Here is a 25,377-nt window from a genome sequence, read left to right as displayed (position 1 = left end):
CATGGACCAAGAAACACAAGCAATGGACAGTGTAAATATGTCCTTTGGTCTGATGAGTCCATATTTGAGATGGATCCAACTGCTGTGTCTTTGTGAGACGCAGAGTAGATTAATATGTGGTTCCCACCATGAAGCATAGATGAGCATGTGTGATGGTGTGAGGGTGCGTTGCTGGTGACACTGTCTGATTTATTTAGAGTTCAAGGCACACTTAACCAGCATGGCTACCACAGCATTCTGCAGTAATACGCCATCCAATCTGATTTACTCTTAGTCCCACTATCATTTGTTTGTCAAAAGGACAATGACCCAAAACACACCTCCAGGCTGTGTAAGGTCTATTTGAACAAGAAGGAGAGTGATGGAGTTCTGCATCAGATGACCTGGCCTCCATAACCACCTGACCTCAACACAACTGAGATGGTTTGGGATGAGTTGGACCGCAGAGTGAAGGAAAAAGTGCTCAGCATATGTGGGAACTCCTTCAAGACTGTTGGAAAAGCATTCCTCATGAAGCTGGTCGAGAGAATGCCAAGTGTGTGCAAAGCTGTCAAGGCAAAGGGTGGCTATTTTGAAGAATCTCAAATATGAAATATATTTTGATTTGTTTAACACTTTTTTTGGTTACTACTTTCCATAATGTTTTTGAGCCAATCAGTGGTATTGTGACAAGTTTGGGTTGGTATACAGAAGATAGCGCTATTTGGTAAAATACCAGGTCGATGTTATGGCAAGAACAGCTCAAATAAGCAGAGAGAGAGTGCCAAGACTGCAAAGCTGTCATCAAGGCAAAGTGTGTCTACTTTGATGAATCTAAAATATATTTGGATTTATTTAACACTTTTTTTTGGTTACTATGTGATTCCCAATGTGTTAATTGATAGTTGATAGTTTGGATTTATTCACTATTATTATACAATTTTGAAAATAGTACAAATAAAGAAAAACTCTTGAATAACATTTTTGACTGGTACTGTATACAGTGGGGCAAAAAAGTATTTTTTTATTTTTAATTTTACCTTTATTTAACCAGGCAAGTCAGTTAAGAACATATTCTTATTTTCAATGACTGCCTGGGAACAGTGGGTTAACTGCCTGTTCAGGGGCAGAACGACAGATTTGTACCTTGTCAGCTCGGGGGGTTTGAACTCGCAACCTTCCGGTTACTAGTCCAACGCTCTAACCACTAGGCTACGCAGCCACCAATTGTGCAAGTTCTCCCACTTAAAAATATGAGAGGCCTGTAATTTTCATCATAGGTACACTTCAACTATGATAGACAAAATGAGAAAAAAATCCAGAAAATCACATTGTAGGATTTTTAATGAATTTACTTGCAAATTATGGTGGAAAATAAGTATTTGGTCACCTACAAACAAGCAAGATTTCTGGCTCTCACAGACCTGTAAAAATCCACTCGTTACCTGTATTAATGGCACCTGTTTTGAACTTGTTATCAGTATAAAAGACACCTGTCCACAACCTCAGTCACACTCCAAACTCCACTATGGCCAAGTCCAAAGAGCTGTCAAAGGACACCAGAAACAAAATTGTAGACCTGCACCAGGCTGGGAAGATTGAATCTGCAATAGGTAAGCAGCTTGGTTTGAAGAAATCAACTCTGCGAGCTATTATTAGGAAATGGAAGACATACAAGACCACTGATAATCTCCCTCGATCTGGGGCTCCACGCAAGATCTCACGCCGTGCGGTCAAATGATCACAAGAACGGTGAGCAAAAATCCCAGAACCACACGGGGGGACCTAGTGAATGACCTGCAGAGAGCTGGGACCAAAGTAACAAAGCCTACCATCAGTAACACACTACGCCGCCAGGGACTCAAATCCTGCAGTGCCAGACATGTCCCCCTTCTTAAGCCAGTACATGTCCAGGCCCGTCTGAAGTTTGCTAGAGAGCATTTGGATGATCCAGAAGAAAATTGGGAGAATGTCATATGGTCAGATGAAACCAAAATATAACTTTTTGGTAAAAACTCAACTCGTCGTCTTTGGAGGACAAAGAATGCTGAGTTGCATCCAAAGAACACCATACCTACTGTGAAGCATGGGGGTGGAAACATCATGCTTTGGGGCTGTTTTTCTGCAAAGGGACCAGGACGACTGATCCGTGTAAAGGAAAGAATGAATGGGGCCATGTATCGTGAGATTGAGTGAAAACCTCCTTCCATCAGCAAGGGCATTGAAGATGAAACGTGGCTGGGTCTTTCAGCATGACAATGATCCCAAACTCACCGCCCGGGCAACGAAGGAGTGACTTCGTAAGAAGCATTTCAAGGTCCTGGAGTGGCCTAGCCAGTCTCCAGATCTCAACCCCATAGAAAATCTTTGGAGGGAGTTGAAAGTCTGTGTTGCCCAGCAACAGCCCCAAAACATCACTGCTCTAGAGGAGATCTGCATGGAGGAATGGGCCAAAATACCAGCAACAGTGTGTGAACCTTTTTTTCACCAGCAACATTTGACCTTAGTCATTGCCAACAAAGAGTATATAATAAAGTTTTGAGAAACTTTTGTTAATGACCAAATAGTTATTTTCCACCATAATTTGCAAATAATTTCATTATAAATCCTACAATGTGATTTTCTGGATTTTCTTTCTCATTTTGTCTGTCATAGTTGAAGTGTACATATGATGGAAATTACAGGCCTCATCTTTTGAAGTGGGAGAACTTGCACAATTAGTGGCTGTCTAAATAGTTTTTTGCCCCACTGTATATGTGCACTTTTCGCCCTTTGTGTTCTGTTTGTTTTGTTCTCCTGTTTGTTTTGTTCTCCTGTCTGGCGTGCTTTCTTTCCTCCTGCAGCGGAGGAGGGGAAAAAACACAGCTGAAGTCGGAGAATTTTAGAGTTCATTAAGGTTCAATCTCTCTCAAGCTGCTCTCTCCACCTGACTACACTCATCTCTCTCTTTTTGCCTTTTGTTTCTCTCTCTCTTTATGCTTGTGGGTGTGTATGTGTGATGTGCAGTCTTTACCTTGTCATGATTAACTTTCCCTGACACCTACAATGTCTCCCAGACTAGAAGCTAAGATTTCAAGCTAAAGGTACAGTTGTTTATTCACAGTATGTCCTCTGTTCCCTATGCAAAGCAGTGGCCATATACACATCCACACCTAAAGTTCAGAGATCCAGAGATGGTCACACCTGGAAAGGCTTATGGTCTCATTACAGCTATTACACACAGATAAAGGTGATCACACTGTGTGTGTGTGGTCAGCTCCAGATGTGCAGTAAAGTTAATGCAGTAATGGACTACCTATTCACCTGTACTATTATTCACTCTTTTCCCACCAGAATGGTTGAGCCCAGTCCCCCAGCGTTGCATCTCCATGCCAACGGTGATGTCAGCATGGTGGGCATTGGTGTGAAGCAGGAGGAGGAGGAGGAGTATGGAGGAGAAGGGGGAGGAGCCAAAGTGGAGCCGCGCTCCTCTCCTGCCTGTGATTGGTCAGGACATCAGCCAATGGCGAGACCGGAGTCTAGACAGCTGACTCCTCCTCTCTCCCGCTCACCCTCAGTAAGAGAGAAACTCCTCCCATTTCTGTATTTTAATCTATCATTTAGTTTATCTAGGTGTGCTGTTCACCCTGTTAGTCCCCACCTATACAGTTGTGGCCAAAAGTTTTTAGAATGACACATATTAATTTTCACGAAGTCTGCTGCCTCAGTTTGAATGATGGCAATTTGCATATACTCCAGAATGTTATGAAGAGTGATCAGATGAATTGCAATTAATTGCAAAGTCCCTCTTTGCCATGCAAATGAACTGAATCCCCAAAAAACATGTCCACTGCATTTCAGCCCCGCCACAAAAGGACCAGCTGACATCATATCAGTGATTCTCTTGTTAACACAGGTGTGAGTCTTGACGAGGACAAGGCTGGAGATCACTCTGTCCTGCTGATTGAATTCGAGAAACAGATTGGAAGCTTCAAAAGGAGGGTGGTGCTTGGAGTCATTGTTCTTTCTCTGTCAACCATGGTTACCTGCAAGGAAACACGTGCCGTCATCATTGCTTGCACAAAAAGGACTTCACAGGCAAGGATATTGCTGCCAGTAAGATTGCACCTTAATCATTTATCGGATCATGAAGAACTTCATGGAGAGCGGTTCAATTGTTGTGAAGGGCGCCCAAGAAACTAGAAGCTAAGGGCACCCAAGAAAGTCCAGCAAGCGCCAGGACCGTCTCCTAAAGTTGATTTCGCTGCGGGATTGGGGCACCACCAGTATAGAGCTTCTGCACTCACAGTGCATCTGCACTCACAGTGAGGTGAAGACTTTTGGAGGATGGCCTGGTGTCAAGAAGGGCAGCAAAGAAGCCACTTCTCTTCAGGGAAAACATCAGGGACAGACTGATATTCTGCAAAAGGTACAGGGATTGGACTGCTGAGGACTGAGGTAAAGTCATTCAGTCTAATGAATCCCCTTTCCGATTGTTTGGGGCATCTGGAAAAAAGCTTGTCCGGAGAAGACTAGGTGAGCGCTACCATCAGTCCTGTGTCATGCCAACAGTAAATCATCCTGAGACTATTCATGTGTGGGGTTGCATCTCAGCCAAGGTTGTGGGCTCACTCACAATTTTGCCTCAGAACACAGCCATGAATAAAGAATGGTACCAACACATCCTCCAAGAGCAACTTCTCCCAACCATCCAGGAACAGTTTGGTGACGAACAATGCCTTTCCAACATGATGGAGCACCTTGCCATAAGGCAAAAGTGATAACTAAGTGGCTCGGGGAACAAAACATTGATATTTTGGGTCCATGGCCAGGAAACTCCCCAGACCTTTATCCCATTGAGAACGTGTGGTCAATCCTCAAGAGGCGGGTGGACAAACAAAAACCCACAAATTCTGACAAACTCCAAGCATTGATTATGCAAGAATGGGCTGCCATCAGTCAGGATGTGGTCCAGAAGTTAATTGACAGCATGCCAGGGCGGATTGCAGAGGTCTTGAAAAAGAAGGGTCAACATTGCAAATAATTGTCAATAAAAGCCGTTGACACCAATGAAATGCTTGTAATTATACTTCAGTATTCCATAGTAATATCTGACAAAAATATCTAAAGACACTGAAGCAGCAAACTTTGGAAATGAATATTTGTGTCATTCTCAAATCTTTTGGCCACGACTGTAGACACTTACACAGATCTGGTTGTAGTATGCTTATCAAAGGCTGGCTTGCTACAGTTTGTTAGCTTTCTAAACTCACAGCCAGACAGTAGGATGGTCGAGCGTCTGCCGGATGAGAGTACTTAGCACCTCTAAACAGATTGCTTGCCGTAATTTGCAAAACAAGTTCAAACCAGTTCTGCATATAGAAAAAAAATTATGGCCATCAGTCGCTCACCGGTGGGGTGGTCTCTATAACACACTGCTCCGACATCAAGTGAACAAATGGCGATTGAACACCCCCCTTCTGTACAGACTGACAATTGTTCTGGTAAGTTTTCTCCTTAACCCTGTTTTTCCCTATCCTTGGTAGGAGGGCTCTCTGGGTAAGGAACAGTTTCAGAGTCTTGTGGGGATGAAGGGGGGCAACAGGGGGTCCGACCACCGACCAGAGGGACACAAGCAGCCCACAGTCAGCGAAGGTATGGTACACCTCGTCAGCTCCCCAGTGTAATATGTTTCTAATCATTACATTGCTCTTTGGAGATCTCTCCTGAACATTGATAGATTGATTGATTTTCAGTGGATCACATTAAGACTGAGGAGGCCAGATGAGTTTACCTTAGCTCTCAGTATGCTCAAGTTTGTGCTCCTAATCATTGGCTACAGGATTACATTGAATTTCAAATGTCTGTTTTTCTTATTTGAGAGAGTTTACACAATGTACCTTCCTATTGAAATCCTTAAAGTAGTAGACCTTGAGATTTGTTTTGAAATATTGATTCAAACGCATGTGTGAACTCACTCACTCACTCACTCACTCACTCACTCACTCACTCACTCACTCACTCACTCACTCACTCACTCACTCACTCACTCACTCACTCACTCACTCACTCACTCACTCACTCACTCACTCACTCACTCAACATGCACGCACCCCAGACACATGCACACACACCATTTAACTCTCTGTTCATATAATACGGCGACTGAACAACAAAGTAAAAACTCATCCATGTCCTGTTGGCAGTCATGCCCACCATAGAGAAGCTGCTGAGTGTCGACTGGAGGGAGAAACTTCTGGACAAAAGCTTGCTGGGAGGCAATCACTTGAAAGGTGAGCTCTCACCCCTTTACCCCTAAGCCCTGACCCCTCATCTTTACCTCTCATCCTTTTACCCCTGACCCCTCTACTACTAATCCCTGACCCGTCATCTATACCGCTCACCCCTGACTGGCCCATCAGTGCTCTGTCTTAACTGTCTGTCAGTCTCTGCCTGCCTCTCTATATCGAATGGTCTCTATGTGTAATCCTGTTTGTACTCAGTACTCATCTCTTTCTAACCACAGTTTTCATGAGTGTAAAGTCACGCCATATAGAAAATCACGACAAGTGTGATGGAAACAGAGTGGCAGTACAATTTTATAAATGTGGACAGACAATTTGTTTGTTATATTGTGTGGTCCTTCCAATTCAATTTGGAAAAGCATGCGCAGTTTAGGCTACAGGAAGGTGAAAGTGCACGTGATGAGCTTGATGCTCCTTTCCAATAAAATCTAGGTTCTTAATTTGTATGCTAGTGACATGATCAGTGCTTAGCTGCCAATTTAACAAATAAAAATGATATTGCGCTCTTGCTCTTTCAGGCACTCCAGAGTCTTTGGCAGAGAAGGAGCTGCAGTTGTTGTTGATGATCAACCAGCTGAGTGGTCTGAGGGAGCAGCTGCTGGGAGCCCACTCTGAGCAGAGGAACATGGCCACCCTGCTGTTGGAGAAACAACAGCAGCAGATGGAGCTGGCCAGACAGCAGCAGGAACAGGTAATCCTGACCTTTGACCCCTAATACACACACTTTTAGTTTTTATTGAACCTTTATTTAACTAGGCAAGTCAGTTTAGAATTTTTTTTGTTACAATGATGGCCTACCCCGGCCAAACCCTGACGACGCTGGGCCAATTGTGCGCAGCCCTATGGGACTCCCAATCACGGCCGGATGTGATACAGCCTGGATTCGAACCAGAGACTATAGTGACGCCTCTTGTGCCTCGTGCTTTAGACCGCTATGCCACTTGGGAGGCCACTGACCCCTAACCTGGGTTTACCTGGTCTTACCTGAGTGTACCTGGGCTAGACTATATGTTTTTAATGGGCATGTTCCTCCACCCAGACATTGCTGATTCATGCCATATCTTAAAAAGCCTCGATAGGTATTTTGTAACTAATCATATGCTATAGTAATCTGTCAGTCGGTCACAGTCTGACGTGGCACCCAACCATTGGTTAAAGCATGTAACATCTGAGCAGAAGAAGACAACACGTGTGTGGTTCATTTCAGATCGCCAAACAGCAGCAGCAGCTGATCCAGCAGCAGCACAAAATCAACCTGCTTCAGCAGCAGATCCAGGTGAGTCCTTCATGCTATTTCTATAACATCATTTTGAAGTAACTTTGGGTTAACTCTGGGTGTGACTGACCTTGTGCCCTCTGTCTGACCTGGTCATAGCAGGTGAACATGCCCTACGTGATGATCCCAGCCTTCCACCCCAACAACCAGCAACTACCTGTCACCTCCGACACACAGATGACCATGCCTCTGCAGCCAATCCCCTGCAAGCCAGGTGAGTCACATCCCGCACCAAACCTCATTTAGACAATCCCCTACAAACCAGGGGGGTCTAATCCGGCTTGTGGGTGGTTTATGTAAAATAATTCTATATATATATATATATATATATAGTGGGGAGAACAAGTATTTGATACACTGCCGATTTTGCAGGTTTTCCTACTTACAAAGCATGTAGAGGTCTGTCATTTTTATCATAGGTACACTTCAACAGTGAGAGACGGAATCTAAAACAAAACACATTGTATGATTTTTAAGTAATTCATTTGCATTTTATTGCATGACATAAGAATATGATCACCTACCAACCAGTAAGAATTCCGGCTCTCACAGACCTGTCCACACACTCAATCAAACAGACTCCAACTTCTCCACAATGGCCCAAGACCAGAGAGCTGTGTAAGGACATCAGGGATAAAATTGTAGACCTGCACAAGGCTGGGATGGGCTACAGGACAATAGGCAAGCAGCTTGGTGAGAAGGCAACAACTGTTGGCGCAATTATTAGAAAATGGAAGAAGTTCAAGATGACGGTCAATCACCCTTGGTCTGGGGCTTCATGCAAGATCTCACCTCGTGGGGCATCAATGATCATGAGGAAGGTGAGGGATCAGCCCAGAACTACATGGCAGGACCTGGTCAATGACCTGAAGAGAGCTGGGACCACAGTCTCAAAGAAAACCATTAGTAACACACTACGCTGTCATGGATTCAAATCCTGCAGCGCACGCAAGGTCCCCCTGCTCAAGCCAGCGCATGTTCAGGCCCGTCTGAAGTTTTCCAATGACCATCTGGATGATCCAGAGGAGGAATGGGAGAAGGTCATGTGGTCTGATTAGACCAAAAAGCTCTATTTTTGTCTCAACTCCACTCTCTGTGTTTGGAGGAAGAAGAAGGATGAGTACAACCCCAAGAACACCATCCAACCGTGAGGCATGGAGGTGGAAACCTCATTCATTGGGGATACATTTCTGCAAAGGGGACAGAACGACTGCACTGTATTGAGGGGAGGATGGATGGGGCCATGTATCGCGAGATCTTGGCCAACAACCTCCTTCCTTCAGTAAGAGCATTGAAGATGGGTCGTGCCTGGGTCTTCCAGCATGACAACGACCCGAAACACACAGCCAGGGCAACTAAGGAGTGGCTCCGTAAGAAGCATCTCAAGGTCCTGGAGTGGCCTAGCCAGTCTCCAGACCTGAACACAATAGAAAATATTTGGAGGGAGCTGAAAATCCATATTGGCCAGTGAAAGCCCCGAAACCTGAAGGATCTGGAGAAGGTCTGTATGGAGGAGTGGGCCAAAATCTCTGCTGAAGTGTGTGCAAACCTGGTCAAGAACTACAGGAAACATATGATCTCTGTAATTGCAAACCAAGGTTTCTGTACCAAATATTAAGTTCTGCATTTCTGATGTCATGCAATAAAATGCAAATTAATTACTTAAAAATCATACAATGTGATTTTCTGGATTTTTGTTTTCGATTCCGTCTCTCACAGTTGAAGTGTACCTATGATAAAATTGACAGACCTCTACATTCTTTGTAAGTAGGAAAACCTGAAAAATTGGCAGTGTATTAAATACTTGTTCTCCCCACTGTATATACGTATATATTGCCTTCAGAAAGTATTCCCACCCCTTGACCTTTTCTACATTTTGTTGTGATAGCCTGAATTTAAAATTGATTACACACAATACCCCATAATGTTAAAGTGGAATTGTGTTTTTCAAATGTTTTTTATTTTATTTTTTTACACACAAAGCTGAAATGTCTTGAGTCAATAAGCATTGAACCCCTTTGTTATGGTAAGCCTAAATAAGTTCACGAGTAAAAATGTGCTTAACAAGTCACATAAGTTGCATGGACTCACTCTGTGTGCAATAATAGTGTTTAACTACCTTATCTCTGTACCCCACACATACAATTATCTGTAAGGTCCCTCAGTCGAGCAGTGCATTTCAAACACAGATTCAACCACAAAGACCAGGGAGATTTTCCAATGCCTCATAAAAAAAGAAGCAGACCACTGAATATTCCTTTGAGCATGGTGAAGTTATTAATTACACTTTAGATGTTAGAGTTTAATGGAAGTGATTGGAGAAAACTGAGGATGGATCAACAACATTGTAGTTACTCCACAATACTAACCTAATTGACAGAGTGCAAAAAGATAGCCTGTACAGAAAACATGCATCCTGTTTGCAACAAGGCACCAAGGTTCTACTGAAGAATAACAAAACATGACTGAGTACCACTCTTCATATTTTCAAGCACGGTGGTGTCTGCATCATGTTATGGATATGCTTGTCATCAGCAAGGACTGGGGAGTTTTTCAGGATAAAAATAAACAAAATGGAGCTAAGCACAGGCAAAGTCCTAATGGAAAACCTGGTCCAGTCTGCTTTCCAACAGACACTGGGAGACAAATTCACCTTTCAGCAGGACAATAACCTAAAACACAGATCTACATTAGAGTTGATTAGCAAGACAACATTGAATGTTCCTAAATGGCCTAGTTACAGTTTTGACTTAAATCTGCTTGAAAATCTTTTGCAAGACTTAAATATCTGTTTAGCAATGATCAACAACCAACTTAAAAATAACTTTTATTTTGTATTTAACTTGGCAAGTCAGTTAAGAACAAATTCTTATTTACAATGATGGCCTACCCCGGCTAAACCCTCCCCTAACCCGTACGACACTGTGCCAATTGTGCACCACCCTATGGGACTCCCGGTCACGGCCGGTTGTGATACAGCCCATGATCCAACCAGGGTGTGTACTGATGCCTCTAGCACTGAGATGCAGTGCCTTAGATCGCTGCGCCACTCGGGAGCCTCCTTGTAATTACATATTGCACAACCCACAAAGACTCAAAGCTGTAAACGCTGCCGAAGGTGTTTTTAAAATGTAATTACTCTGGGGTGAATACTTATCAAATTAAGATATTAGTTTTAGGTTTTTCATTAATTCTTCTAAATGATATAATTTTTTTTCTTCCACTTGGACATTAGAGTATTTTGTGTAGATTGTTGACAAAAAATGACAATTCAATCAATTTTAATACCACTTTGTAACATAACAAAATGTGTAAGTTTAAAATGTCTAAAACCAATTTGAAACTGTGTAGAAATTATAATGGACCTACATTAATACAGTATCGTGACTGTAAAGCTAGGGAGCATCAGAAATTATTATTTTTTGTGTGCAAATTTTAACATTGAGGAAATATAACCAATTTTCAGTGTGGTCCTCCGGACCTCATTGAAGACCGAATGCAGTCCCCCAGGCTAGACTGAAGCAGATATGTATTTTTACCTAGAATTCCACAGCCCACGTCCCCAATGCAATACTTTCCAAAAAGGAGGGTTGGTTGGGGCCCATTGGTGGGATGTGACTTTGTTTAGATTACTCAGTGGTTCATCATAAACACTCAACCCTCTCATACACTATGAAATGAAATAAGTAACGAGCTGACATTCAGTGATCGCTGTGGACTTTTAATGTATTGTAAATGTCAATTGCCCCCCCGCCCCTCTGTTTTGTTTGTCTTGTTGCTATGTACTGTGTAAATTGTTTGAGCAACGACCAGACGTCCATTTCATATGGTATTGTGGTCAGTAACCTTCTCAGTCAAACCCCCTTTTCCCTGTTCTTGCCCTTCAATGTGTTGTGCAGTCAGCATGATGGTAGTACAGATAATGTTTTCTAAATGATGTTTGGATATTATTGATTTTGTTCCCTTCTGACAGTGATTGTGAAGCTTTCATCTCCCCCTGTTTTCTTTAACAGTAGACTATCCCATGCATCTACTGCAGAACCTTCACTCCGCCCCTATGAAAAGGCCCAGTGGTACCTTCCGACAGGTAGTGATTTTCATCCATATTATACTGGACATATACCTATACTATAGTATACCCTTATTACACTATATTACATACTGGTCCTTTGTAACTCAGTTGGTAGAGCATGGCGCTTGTAACGCCAGGGTAGTGGGTTCGATTCCCGGGACCACTCATATGTAAAATGAATGCACACATGACTGTAAGTCACTTTGGATAAAAGCGTCTGTTAAATATTATTATCACTATACTGTACACATTATACCACACTGTATACATTACATTACACTGTATACTATACTGTGCATATTACACTAAACTGTACACACTAAACTGTATACTGTACACATTACATTATACTGTACACATTACACTACACTGTATACTATACATTACACTGTACACTATACTATACACATTACACTACTGTACACATTATTTTACGCTGTACACTATACTGTACACATTACACTACACTGTATACTATACATTACACTGTACACTATACTATACACATTACACTACTGTACACATTACATTACGCTGTACACTATACTGTACACATTACACTACACTGTATACTATACATTACACTGTACACTATACTGTACACATTACACTACACTGTATACTATACATTACACTGTACACTATACTATACACATTACACTACTGTACACATTACATTACGCTGTACACTATACTGTACACATTATACCACACTGTATACATTACATTACACTGTACACATTACACTAAACTGTACACATTACATTATACTGTACACATTACATTACGCTGTATACTATACTGTACACATTACACTAAACTGTACACATTACATTATACTGTACACATTACATTATACTATACACATTACACTACTGTACACATTACATTACGCTGTATACTATACTATACACATTACACTAAACTGTACACATTACATTATACTGTACACATTACATTATACTGTACACATTACACTACACTGTATACTATACATTACACTGTACACTATACTATACACATTACACTACTGTACACATTACATTACGCTGTATACTATACTGTACACATTACACTACTGTACACATTACATTACGCTGTATACTATACTGTGCATATTACACTAAACTGTACACATTACATTATACTGTACACATTACATTATACTGTACACATTACACTACACTGTATACTATACATTACACTGTACACTATACTATACACATTACACTACTGTACACATTACATTACGCTGTATACTATACTGTACACATTACACTAAACTGTACACATTTCACTACATTGAATACTATACTGTACACCAGCCTTTCTTAAAGTATGGGTCTTTGTGTCGCGGACCTGTTAATGGTGGGTTGCGACTTGTCAGCGTAAATTGTTAATTATTTAATTAATTACTGGAATTGATTTGGCCAAGTACACCTGCACTCTCTGTTCAGTGTGCTCTCTGCTTAAGAGCGGTCTCTGTTCAGTTCGGCTTCGCGAGTGAGAGGGATATGCCCGTGTGCTTCGAGGTTTACCGGATCTTATTTCTGCAGTTTTCTTGAAGATTACTCCACAACACGCACGACGCAGCGCTGTCTTTCAAGCCACTGACTTGTTATTCCCACTCGCCATCACTCACCGCTGTCATGAAATGCTAGCCACAAGTTCTGACTGAGCTCAATTATCATGAAACGCATATACAGCGATGAGTTTCTGTCTCTTTCAAACAAACTTATATTTTTGGCATTTTATAACAGGTGAGGATACTCATAAATAAGGGAGTACTACAGTAACTAACTCTCATAGTAGTAGATGTGAGTTTCTCTTTCAAACAATCCCCTGGTCTTGTACACAGCTAATAGCTAACATTCGCCAAAGTAAGCTAGCTACTGATGAAGATGAAAAATGATCAGGTCTACTATACATCTTACTGTTGAAACTATTGTTGGAAAAAATTAGTCTGGGTTGGAACTGTTTCTGTTACTACAATAATATAATTGTTATTCTTAACTGGAATAAACTGTTTGAAGCAAGATGCTTTTTGCTGCAAACACACTCACACAGTTCTGGGTTGCTAATCTACAGCAGGAAGTGGTCTCCTGCCTGACTGAGAAAGCAGTAGATGTTCAGATCCAGTTTGGCACCACATACCTATGTGAGTCAGGGTTCTCAACCCTGACATACTAATAAAACAAGTACAGAAACAGTTTCAAGGCTGAGCTTGACCTCCGTGTTGCACTGTCAAAAACAGAGTCCAGAATAGACATGCTCTCAATAGGACTGTGTGTGTGTGGGTTTTCTGGTCTACATCTGTGTGGTGTTATCAATCCGTTTATTCTAGTTCAGAATATAAAAGATTTATTGTATTTTAACAGCAACAGTTCCAACCTAGACTTTCTTTCAACAATAATTTCTACAATAAGATGTACAGTAGGCCTGATCATTTTTCATCTGTACAGTTACTTAGGGTTGCACTATCAAAAAGCCTGTGTGTGTGTGTTCTGTTATTCATCTGTGTGATGTGATCAATCAGTTTATTCCAGTTCAGAATGAATAATTTATTGTATTTTAAAAGCAACAGTTCCAACCTAGACAGATATGTAAGAGTGTTTTTAATGGGGGGAAATAAACATGAGTAGATATTTATATGGATATTTAGTTTTTGTCTATATATCATTTGTTTTAGGCATAAGGGCAATGAAATGTACCGATTTATTTATGTTTAGTTGCATATTTTCCTAAACTTGGGTCCCACGAAAACACATGACTTCTAATATGGGTCCCAGGCTAAAAAGTTTATGAACCCCCGCTGCACACTATATACTATACTGTATACTATGCACTGCACTACACTATACACTACACTGTACACTATACTATACACCATACACTACAATATACAGTAAACTGTGTGGTTCAAGCCCTGAATGCTGATTGGCTGACAGCCGTGGTTTTCATGGTATATAGGGCACTATATGGTATAGTGCCCTAGCACTACAATTTGAGAAGACATTTAGCACGTTTATAGGAATTCATCAAGCACAGCACTTACACAAATTACTGATTGCCTGAGAGAAAGTTATGATCTATAGATTGGTGGGGCTTTTTTGTTAAACTTCAGTGCGACTTGACATTGTCGATCATAGTCTTGCTGGAAAAACTTGTGTTATGACTTTACACCGCCTGCTATATTGTGTATAAAGAGTTACCTGTCTAACAGAACATTATTTAATGGAAGCCTTTCCAGCAAAATCCAGGTAGAATCAGGAATTCTCGGCCCCTTACTTTTTTCAATCTTTAACGGCTTTGACACATTGGCTTAGAGTAAAGCCAGTGTGTCTATGAACAGACTATGGAAGGAGCACAGTACTACATAGAGCCATGACAACATTAGATTTAAGAAACAGATAAAAAATACACCTTATGGAACTGCAGGGACTGTGAAGCAACACAAACATAGGCACAGACCCATGCATACAAACACACGATAACACACACACGTACACATGGATTTTGTGTTGTAGATATGTGATAGTAGAGTAGGGGCCTGAGGGCACAAACGTAATGTGTTGTGAATGTATTGTAATGTTTAAAAAAATGTATAACGGCCTTCATTTCACTGGACCCCAGGAAGAAGGCAGCAGTTAATGGGGATCCATAATAAATACAAATACTACCCACCTGATTCAAATCATCATCAGGCTTTGATGATTTGACTCAAGTGTGTAGTGCTAGGGCAAAACAAGTGTGTAGTGCTAGGGCAAAACAAGTGTGTAGTGCTAGGGCAAAACAAGTGTGTAGTGCTAGGGCAAAACAAGTGTGTAGTGCTAGGGCAAAACAAGTGTGTAGTGCTAGGGCAAAACAAGTGTGTAGTGCTAGGGCAAAACAAGTGTGCACCCCTTTGTGTCCCCAGGACCAGGTTTGAGAACCACTGCACTATACTATATACTACACTATACTCAAGCAATAAGGCACATGGCCAATCTACCACGGCTAAGGACTGTTATTAAGCACGACGCAACGCAGAGTGCCTGGATACAGCCCTTAGCCGCGGTATATTAGCCATATACAATAAACCCCCGAGGTGCCTTATTGCTATTATAAAAAGGTTACCAATGTAATTAGCAGTAAAAATAAATATTTTGTCATACCCGTGGTATACGGCGTGATATACCACAGCCAATCAGCATTCAGGGCTCGAACCACCCAGTTTATAATTTACTATACACTATACCAGGGTTATTTGACTCTTACCCTACAAAGTACCTGATAATGAATTGCGTACACCTGGTGTCCCAGGTCTAAATCAGTCCCTGATTAGAGGGGAACAATGAAAAAATGCAGTGGAACTGGCTATACTATACACGACACTAAATACTATACACTATACTAAATACTATACACTATACTTTACAGTAACACCTATGTCCAGATTCAAGCTTTGCACCTGTTCGTTTGCCGAGGGAATAAAATATAAAAGGAAAGCAAATGATGTTAATGTTTCTATAAAGACAGTTCCATATCTTTCTTTTCTGTATTTGATTCCCTTCCTGAAAATAACAGCTGCAAATATTGCACAGGTGCAAGCCTTATTTTAGCATGGATTTACTTGTATTTTTGTGCAAATGTCATGTTAGTGGCTGAACCCTGAACTATGTATGAGCCTAAAGGGTTCATCATACTGTAGTCCAAAACGTGTACGTGTACACACAGCACTGTTCTAGAATATTGGACCGTTGGCTTTCATACTTTTCGAATTCTCAACTCAGCTCAAGCAATTTCTCCAACTGTCATCACATTCAAATGAATAGAGGACTCGTACCGGGAGACGGGTTGGTTGGAAGTTGTGGGGAGGTGCACGTTTGGCCCTGTGGCCGAACTAATACGCCTCAGCTTCTGTGGACTACGATTTATGCTTAAGAAGCTAGCTCTCTTAGGACTACAGATACAGGCTAGATCTCTTTGAAAACACTGTCAAAACAATGCACTCCAAATTAACAATGGATGTTTCTGGTACACTACATCCCATTCACAATTGTGTGCACAATGCATGCTCTTTCTGCACAGTTGGTTCTCAAGTGGAAAAGGGCATCACATAAATAACTAAACAACATAATCAGGACAAAGAGAAAGAACAGGCAACATAAATATTAGATTAAAGAAAACTCTACAGAGGTGTGAGATGACATGTCTGTTATGCATAACCCTAACACATACACACCCACCTCATACCTCGGTGCGTGTGTGTGTTCATTATATTGACATGGATGAGAACTGTACGTTGTGTGTTTTTAAAATATTTACTCAGCGTATAAATATAAGCAGTGTATTGTGTTTGTGTGTTTCTGTGTTGTGCTGACACACCCCTGATGGTCTAGTCTTTTGTATCTTTTCCCCTTAGGAAGCCAGCCAGCCTCTGAACTTGACCTCCAAGCCCAAGGGGATGGACATTGGGAACATCCCCAGCCCGCAGGCCTTTGAGCTGGGCACGTTGACACTGCAGGGGGGATACAGACCCAGAGACAACCATAGAGACAGCCCCTCACGACCTGCACTTAACCTGGGTCTGTCTGCACACACACATTAATGCTATACACACACAACACCTGCATACTAGAGATCGACCGATAACGATTTTTCAACATAGATAACGATTATTGGAGGACCAAAAAAAGTTGATACTAATTAATCGGACGATTTATTTGTAATAATTACAATTACAACAATACTGAATTAGCACTTTTATTTGAACTTAATATAATACATCAATAAAATCAATTTAGCCTCAAATAAATAATGAAACCTGTTAAATTTGGTTTAAATAATGCAAAAACAAAGTGTTGTAGAAGAAAGTAAAAGTGCAATATGTGCCATGTAAAATAGCTAACGTTTAAGTTCCTTGCTCAGAACATGAGAACATATGAAAGCTGGTGGTTGCTTTTAACATGAGACTTCAAAATTCCCAGGTAAGAAGTTTTAGGTTGTAGTTATTATAGAAATTATAGGACTATTTCTGTCTAAACCATTTGTATTTCATATATCTTTGACTATTGGATGTTTTTATAGGCACTATAGTATTGCCAGTGTAACAGTATAGCTTCCTTCCCTCTCTTCGCCCCTACCTGGGCTCGAACCAGGGACACATCGACAACCCCGCCACCCTCGAAGCATCGTTACCCATCACTCCACAAAAGCCGCAGCCCTTGCAGAGCAAGGGGAACAACTACTTCAAGGTCTCAGAGCGAGTGACGTCACCGGTTGAAACGCTGTTAGCGCACAACCTGCTAACTAGCTAGCCATTTCACATCGGTTACACCAGCCTAATCTCGGGAGTCATAAACAGCTCAATGCTTGAAGCACAGCGAAGAGCTGCTGGCAAATGCAGGAAAGTGCTGTTTGAATGAATGCTTACGAGCCTGCTGCTGCCTACCACCGCTCAATCAGACTGCTCTATCAAATATCAAATCATAGACTTAATTATAACATAATAACACACCGAAATACGAGCCTTAGGTCATTAATATGGTCAAATCCGGAAACTATCATTTTGTGGGAAAAAAGTTTATTCTTTCAGTGAAATACGGAACCGTTCCGTATTTCCATAAGTCTAAATATTGCTGTTACATTGCACAACCTTCAATGTTATGTCATAATTATGTACAATTCTGGCAAATTAATTATGTTCTTTGTTAGGAAGAAATTGTCTTCACACAGTTCACAACAAGCCAGGCTGCCCAAACTGCTGCATATACCCTGACTGCTTGCACGGAACGCAAGAGAAGTGACACAATTTCCCTAGTTAAAAGAAATTCATGCTAGCAGGCAATATACTAAATACGCAGGTTTAAAAATGTATACTTGTGTATTGATTTTAAAGAAAGGCATTGATGTTTATGGTTGGGTACACTTTGGTGCAACAACAGTGCTTTTTCTTCTCGCAAATGCGCTTGTTAAATCATCAACTGTTTGTCGAAGTAGGCTGTGATTCGATGAGAAATTAACAGGCACCGCAGCGATTATATGCAACCCAGGACAAGCTAGATAAACTAGTAATATATCATCAACCATGTGTAGTTAACTAGTGATTATGTTAAGATTGATTGTTTTTCTAAGATAAGTTTAATGCTAGCTAGCAACTTACCTTGACTTCTTGCTGCACTCACATAACAGGTAGTCAGCCTGCCACGCAGTCTCCTCGTGGAGTGCAATGTAATCGGCCACAATCGGTGTCCAAAAATGTTGATTACCGATGGTTATGAAAACTTGAATCGGCCATTCCGATTAATCGGTCGACCTCTACTACATACCTCCTTCCACTCATGATATTCTTTACCTTCAGGCATGTCAACACTGTGTGTGTGTGTGTGTGTGTGTGTGTGTGTGTGTGTGTGTGTGTGTGTGTGTGTGAGCTTGTTCCCCCTTTGATTTTAGGACTTATGCTCTATCAGCGAGTCTGTCACCACCCACACTCTCCCTCTGAAACAATAAGTGTACTCTGTTGTCTTGACATTTGCAACACTTTGTCGGTGCTCTGAACATCTGATGACGATTTGTTCCTCACTTTTCTTCCCTCTCTCTGCAGGATTTCTGGGAGAGGGGGATGTGGTCACCCAGGCCATCCATGATGCCCAGCAGCTGCTGCGGAGTCATGGGCCGGGCGGAAGAGAGCGGGAGCGAGAGAGAGAGAGCACTGCCAGGATGGTAAGCCATTGTCCAAAGACACACAGACACACACACTCTCAGACCACTGTCCTTGTCAGTCTCTTTATGGAGGAGTGTGTAACTTCCTCTAAACACCCATCACACACACACACACACAGACTGGCAGGCTAAGGGCTGTGGCTGGGTTCATTTCCAGGTTTAGGGTTACAGGGAGCCGTGGTCTCAGTGGCTATTATAGACTGGAGAATGTCTCGGCTACACACACACACACACACTGAGAATGTCTCAGCCATGTCCTCCAGCAGGAACAACAGCTGCTGTAAACTCACCACAGTGCTCTTAGAACACCATGGTGATGACTCACCTATCTCCTTTGTCCACTGTAACACACCACTTCCCCCCTCTCCCCTTCTCTCTGCCTTCTCTCTTTCCTCCACCCCTATTCCTCCTCTCCTTTCCAGACACATAGAAAAACAGTTCGACCAAGTGTGTTTTAAATGTAGACTTTTCATGGACCCCACAATGGCAACAAAATCTCCAAGACGAGTCCATTCTTCAGCAGTAACAATGTCATTGTTGTGGAGCATATGGTGCCATCATATGGGAGAGTTCTTGTCACCCTAATTTCTTGCACCCCTCCTCTCCTTCTCTCCTCCCCATCCCTCTATTTCCTTCTTTATTTTATTTCATTTTTTTTTATTGAATATCCGAAACATACAATATACTTGTAGTAAAGCCACTCAACAATTCCATCATACCAGTCATCCAACAAACTCTCATTCAGAGCGACACACAGAAGCGTCCAGGGTCAATGCCCTGCTCAAAGGCACATTGACAGATCTCCCACCAGGCCAAAAAACGTGAACCCCCCCCCCCCCCCCACAGTTCCCCAATAGCTGTCCCTCAACCATTTGAGACCCCTCCCACAGTTCACCCCCAAAGAAGAAAAATAAAAAATACAATTATTTCCCCACCCCCAAGAACCCCCCCAATACACCAACAACCAAGAGAATGAACTAAAGAGAAAAAATAAAGACACAAGAAAGCAGCAAACAACAATGCAAAAAAATATTAGTTAAAAAAAAAAACATTTTAAACATAGGACATCAAGGACAACTAAAATCAGAACAGCATTGCCAACTGTATATGTTTGTGTGCATGTCTGGCACTATTACATGTGTCGTGTCTTTACTATCATTAAACTGAAGACTTATAGTTTTTATCAAAGATTCTCTGTAATTAGTATTATACGATTAAACTCATGAATTATGTAACTGTAATTAACTAGGAAGTCGGGGCACCAAGGAAAATATTCAGATTACAAAGTTATAATTAACCAAATAACCATTCAGATATTTTATATCTGATCAATTTATCTTCGAATTAATGAATTATTTACTTTAACTCACGTTAGTCTCATTCCAAACGTCGTAAATTATTGGTTATCTGCACGAACCCAGTCTTCACTATGACTCATCCATACATCAATTGTCTTAAATCATTTATTTATAAACTAACTAAACAATCACAGAAGTGCACACACAAACAAACAAAGTAAATATGGTTAGAAGAAATGATAGGGAAATGTGCCCTAGTCGGCTAAACCGGTATGGAGGTTTGTAAGGGAAGTGGGGGTCGACTAAGAAGTCACTACAGAGTTAATAATTATAACAATTGAAATGCTAATCCTTTACACATAAACGCTCACTCATTCGGGAACAATTGCAATATATATATATATATTTACGCTCCGTGTGTTGTCTTGATCACTGTTGAAAAGTTTGTTTCTTTTGTAGAATTGTCCGTCTCTCTCTCTCTCTGTCCTGGTTATAGTGGATAGTTCAGAGTGACATTCATTCATGTAGAATGGATGTTTCGGCAGTTGTCGTTCTTCGCGTTCAATGATACCGAATTCCTAGTTGCAGACGAGTAATTAATAGCAAAGACTTGTTCTTATTCTGTCGGTATCGATAGTCTAAGAGTTGAACCACGTGGTATGGTTAAAAGATTCAGCAATGGCCTGCAACCTTTGTCCTCCCGTGATTGAGAGAAACATGGTCTACTGAGAATTTCTCAAAGTTGGGTTTTATTCAGAATTGCAGAAAAGGGGCTGTCCCAGGATGCCTGACCCTAACTGGGCTCCGGGGCGGTCCTCCGATTTAGTTCAACTCAAAAGGGAATTGGAGTTTCCTTCATTAAACCGTCCAAAATCACATAACACAATTTTACAAACAGTATCATACTCACTCATTCATCTTATACAACAATTAGATGTAAACCTCATATCTGAGGCTATTATATAAACAGTGTTATGGTAATGTGGCCACACCGTCTCCCATGAGCTTCCCCAAGTTGTAACAAACGGACCAGTTCGTAGCTGGATTCTTCACCGACATTTTATACCTTCTTCGGAATATGAAATTTGTTCGGATCTCAAGTTCTGTGAGGTGGAAGAAATTCCTTTGTTCTCTATGAAAATTCACTTTGTCTCTTATACTGTGTCCATGAGGAGATAATCTCTTCGAAGAATTTACGACCTCCTGGTTGAAGGAGCAGAGAGAGGCAGGGAGAGGGGGATGGTTCTTGCTGTACCCAAAGAGGGAAATGTCATGACACATGTATGTGTGTGTTCTTGTATGCGTTTGTTTGAATGAGAGTGTGTGTATATGCATGTGTACAAACACCTGCAAGGCATCCGCCTCAGGCAAACCAGCATTAGTTGTAAAAACACTGCCCCTCAGTGTCATTCAAACATAATTTTTATTATGTTATATTTAGACTTTTCTTTTTAAAAACTTTTATCTTAGAATGATGGTCAATCTCTCGCACAGCAACTCCACTCCCACTACAATTCCACATCCCAACCCTCAGCTTCCCTCATCCCATCCAATCTATCTCTGCTTGCCACCCACTTCGGGTTTCTACACAACACATATCTTTCAACTATGCTGTGATGTTTAACGTACAATTTAATCTATCGAATAGAATCCACAGATTGCGAGTTGAAGATAAATACTTTTACTAAGAGTATTAGTATATTAGTAATTGACTGACCCAGTCTCTCCAGACCTCCTAACAGTACTATTTCTAGGGTCAATTTTAGATCAATGCTATGCATTTTCAGCCATTCCTGAACCTGAGACCAGAAACAGGCTACCTGAGGGCAATACCAAAATAAATGGTCTATTGATTCTGTATCCTCACAACAAAATCTGCAGAGCTTCGATGATTTTATGCCCCAATTATTCAACATTTTGTTGGTCGCAGGAATTCTATATATTTTTAGTTGAAAAGCATGAATCTTGTGGTGTTTTATATATCATCTCATACACCCTGTACCGTGGAATCGGTACATCAAAAAATGTCTTCCCAACTATTTTGTAATCTGTATGGCACAGTTGTCAACATCCTGGTCCTCAAATGAAACTGGTATACTTTCCTATTTATGCTGTTTTTATTCCTCCGCCAGTTTTGATCCTTTATATTGGGCAGACAGACCAGTTCCCTACCTCCTCCTGCTTCCTCCATTGTTGGGGTAATGCTGTAATCAATTGGTTGTACTCTTGGATTGAGCAGACCTTCCCGTACAATTCTGATAACTTCATGAAGGACATAACTCTACCATTCCAATTTACAATATCATTTAAGAACAAAATACAATTTTCAAACATCTTTCCCATAAATACAGGTATTTTATCAACCAGCACATTTGAGTTCAGCCATAATATTTGTTGTAATATTTGTTCTATCTTTTCAGGGGGGTGAAATTGAAATTGTAGCCAGCTCTGCAATGCTCGTTTGAAAAAGAGAGATACTTTGAAAAAAGTATAATTTTCAATTAATTGAAAATGAGACATGGCAATATGCACAAAGGCAATATGCACAAAGGCTTTTATTAGTAATCCACTTGAACCATTTAGGGTTCAAGTAAACCTTTTGAATAAAGTAAGCTTTTAGAGAAAGCTTTAGTGCTTTTATATTTAATAATCTCAACCCACCCAACTCATATTCATTATATAGATAGGTACGTTTTATTTTGTCTGGTTTAGCGTCCCAGATAAAGCTAAATATTTTTTGCTCATATAATTTGAAAAACAAGCACCATAAGTAAGTAAGTAAACTGATATATGACTAAGGAGTTAATCAGGGATTTTTTTTCCATAAATAGACAAGAAAATTGAATAACCCAAAGAATTGAGTTACTTTCTCAGATGTGTTCTTGCTCATACGAGCACCACACTTCTTCTCCCTCACCTCCAGGGCTTTCTGGTGCCAGGCGCCTCTCCATGGTTGCAGGACCATGTCTATTTTTACATGTTTTCTATTGAAAATCATTGTGGAGAGCTTATTTATATATATTTTTGATATGAATACCAAGTATGTCTACTTCAGCATCAGCCCATTTTATAGGTAAAATGCAGGGTAATGTGAAAGTTGTGTTTTTTTAAAGTTGTATTTTTAAAAATATTTTTTAAAAGATCTAACAATACGTAATATTGTACACTTACGTAAGATTGCGGACTTAATATAAAACTTGAGTCATCGGCATACATGGACACCTTTTGTTTTTAAGTCTTGGATTTCTAATCCTCTAATGTTGTTATTGGATCTGATTTTAATAGCTAGCATTTCGATGGCCATAACGAATATATATGGTGACAGCGGACACCCTTGTTTAACTCCTTTTGACAATTCAAAAATCTCTGAGAAGTAGCTGTTATTTACTAATTTACACCTGGGGTTGCTATAAATTATTTATTGCCCATTTTATAAGAGAATCCAGGCAATTATAAATAAAATCCAGCCGTACTTTATCAAATGCTTTTCAAAATCCACTACAAATACCAGGCCTGGCTTCTTAGATGTTTCATGATGTTCTATTCTAGTAGTTGTCGAATATTATCTTCAATGTATTGTCCATGTAAAAAACCTGTCTGATCAGGATGAACAGAACTTTGTAAAACCCTTTTAATTCTGAGTGGTATGCATTTCGCTAGTATTTTTGCATCACAACATTGAAGTGTAAGGGTCTCCAGTTTTTTAGATAGACTGGGTCTTTATATTTTCCATCTGGGTCTTGTTTTAATAATAGAGAAATCAGACCTTCCTGCTGAGTACCTGACAAACTACCATTTCTATAGGAGTAGTTAAAACAATATAACAATAGAGCTTTTGGAATATCAAATAAGGCTTGATATACCTCTGCCGGTATGCCATCAAGCCCTGGGATTTTTCCAGACTGAAAGGATTTAATAGCCTCAAAGTTATTCATCTGTAATCTGGCCTTCGCACAGATCTTTCTGTACATTTGTTAATTTCCCCTTTTTTTTTTGGAAAGAATTACCATAATTACCTTACCATAATCTTCAGTGGGAGAGGATGAGGCGGAAAAGAGAACATCTGCCTAAAATAATTGGCTTGGATGCAGTGTTGTAGTAAAATCATCTCAAGCATATTTGGTGATACTCAAAGCAACTCAAACAACATTGAACTTGCATCAATGATGTCCATTTTTAATACATAGTTTTGGCATGTCTCTTGTGATACGCTTCACAGCAGCACTGACGGATGTGTTGACATGACAACTGCGCCAGAGTTTTGAACGACCCTTCCCCCTCTTTTGTTCCATGCTGGAAACATATGTTTCCCTTCCATCTGTGTCTGATAATTATCTTTGCCATAGGTGAATAGGGTAAACTTTTAATTATATTTGCTGACACCAAACAGTCAAATTTTGGCACTAATATAGTAGCAATTTAGCTACAGTTGAAGTAGGAAGTTTACATCCACTTAGGTTGGAGTCATTAAAACTTGTTTTTCAACCACTCCACAAATTTCTTGTTAACAAACCTATAGTTTTGGCCAGTCGGTTAGGACATCTACTTTGTGCATGACACAAGTAATTTTTCCAACAATTGTTTACAGAGATTATTTCACTCATAATTCACTGTATCACAATTCCAGTGGGTCAGAAGTTTACATACACTAAGTTGACTGTGCCTTTTAAGCAGCTTGGAAAATTCCAGAAAATGGTGTCATGGCTTTAGAAGCTTCTGATAGGCTAATTGACATCATTTGAGTCAATTGGAGGTGTACCTCTG

At 40.6% G+C, this 25,377-nt stretch overlaps 1 protein-coding gene across 7 annotated transcripts in view; it reads left to right on the top strand.

Moving 5' to 3' along the window:
* The window catches only part of LOC124031346 (transcription factor SOX-13-like), a 65,767-nt gene that overhangs the window by 30,413 nt on the left and 9,977 nt on the right, over positions 1-25,377 (top strand). For 6 of the 7 annotated variants that reach the window (XM_046342452.1, XM_046342453.1, XM_046342451.1 and 3 more), the window contains 9 exons: positions 3,313-3,535; positions 5,505-5,613; positions 6,165-6,251; positions 6,782-6,954; positions 7,471-7,539; positions 7,639-7,753; positions 11,553-11,626; positions 17,016-17,178; positions 19,197-19,315. In XM_046342452.1, coding sequence (XP_046198408.1) covers positions 3,314-3,535; positions 5,505-5,613; positions 6,165-6,251; positions 6,782-6,954; positions 7,471-7,539; positions 7,639-7,753; positions 11,553-11,626; positions 17,016-17,178; positions 19,197-19,315 — 1,131 coding nt within the window. In that variant the 5' untranslated portion in view covers position 3,313. The remainder of the gene's footprint in view (positions 1-3,312; positions 3,536-5,504; positions 5,614-6,164; positions 6,252-6,781; positions 6,955-7,470; positions 7,540-7,638; positions 7,754-11,552; positions 11,627-17,015; positions 17,179-19,196; positions 19,316-25,377) is intronic. The other variant, XM_046342455.1, reaches the window with a different exon arrangement.

Source organism: Oncorhynchus gorbuscha, linkage group LG03, assembly GCF_021184085.1.
Source record: "Oncorhynchus gorbuscha isolate QuinsamMale2020 ecotype Even-year linkage group LG03, OgorEven_v1.0, whole genome shotgun sequence".
Lineage (NCBI taxonomy): Eukaryota > Metazoa > Chordata > Actinopteri > Salmoniformes > Salmonidae > Oncorhynchus > Oncorhynchus gorbuscha.
This window is presented reverse-complemented; position numbering and strand designations above follow the sequence as displayed.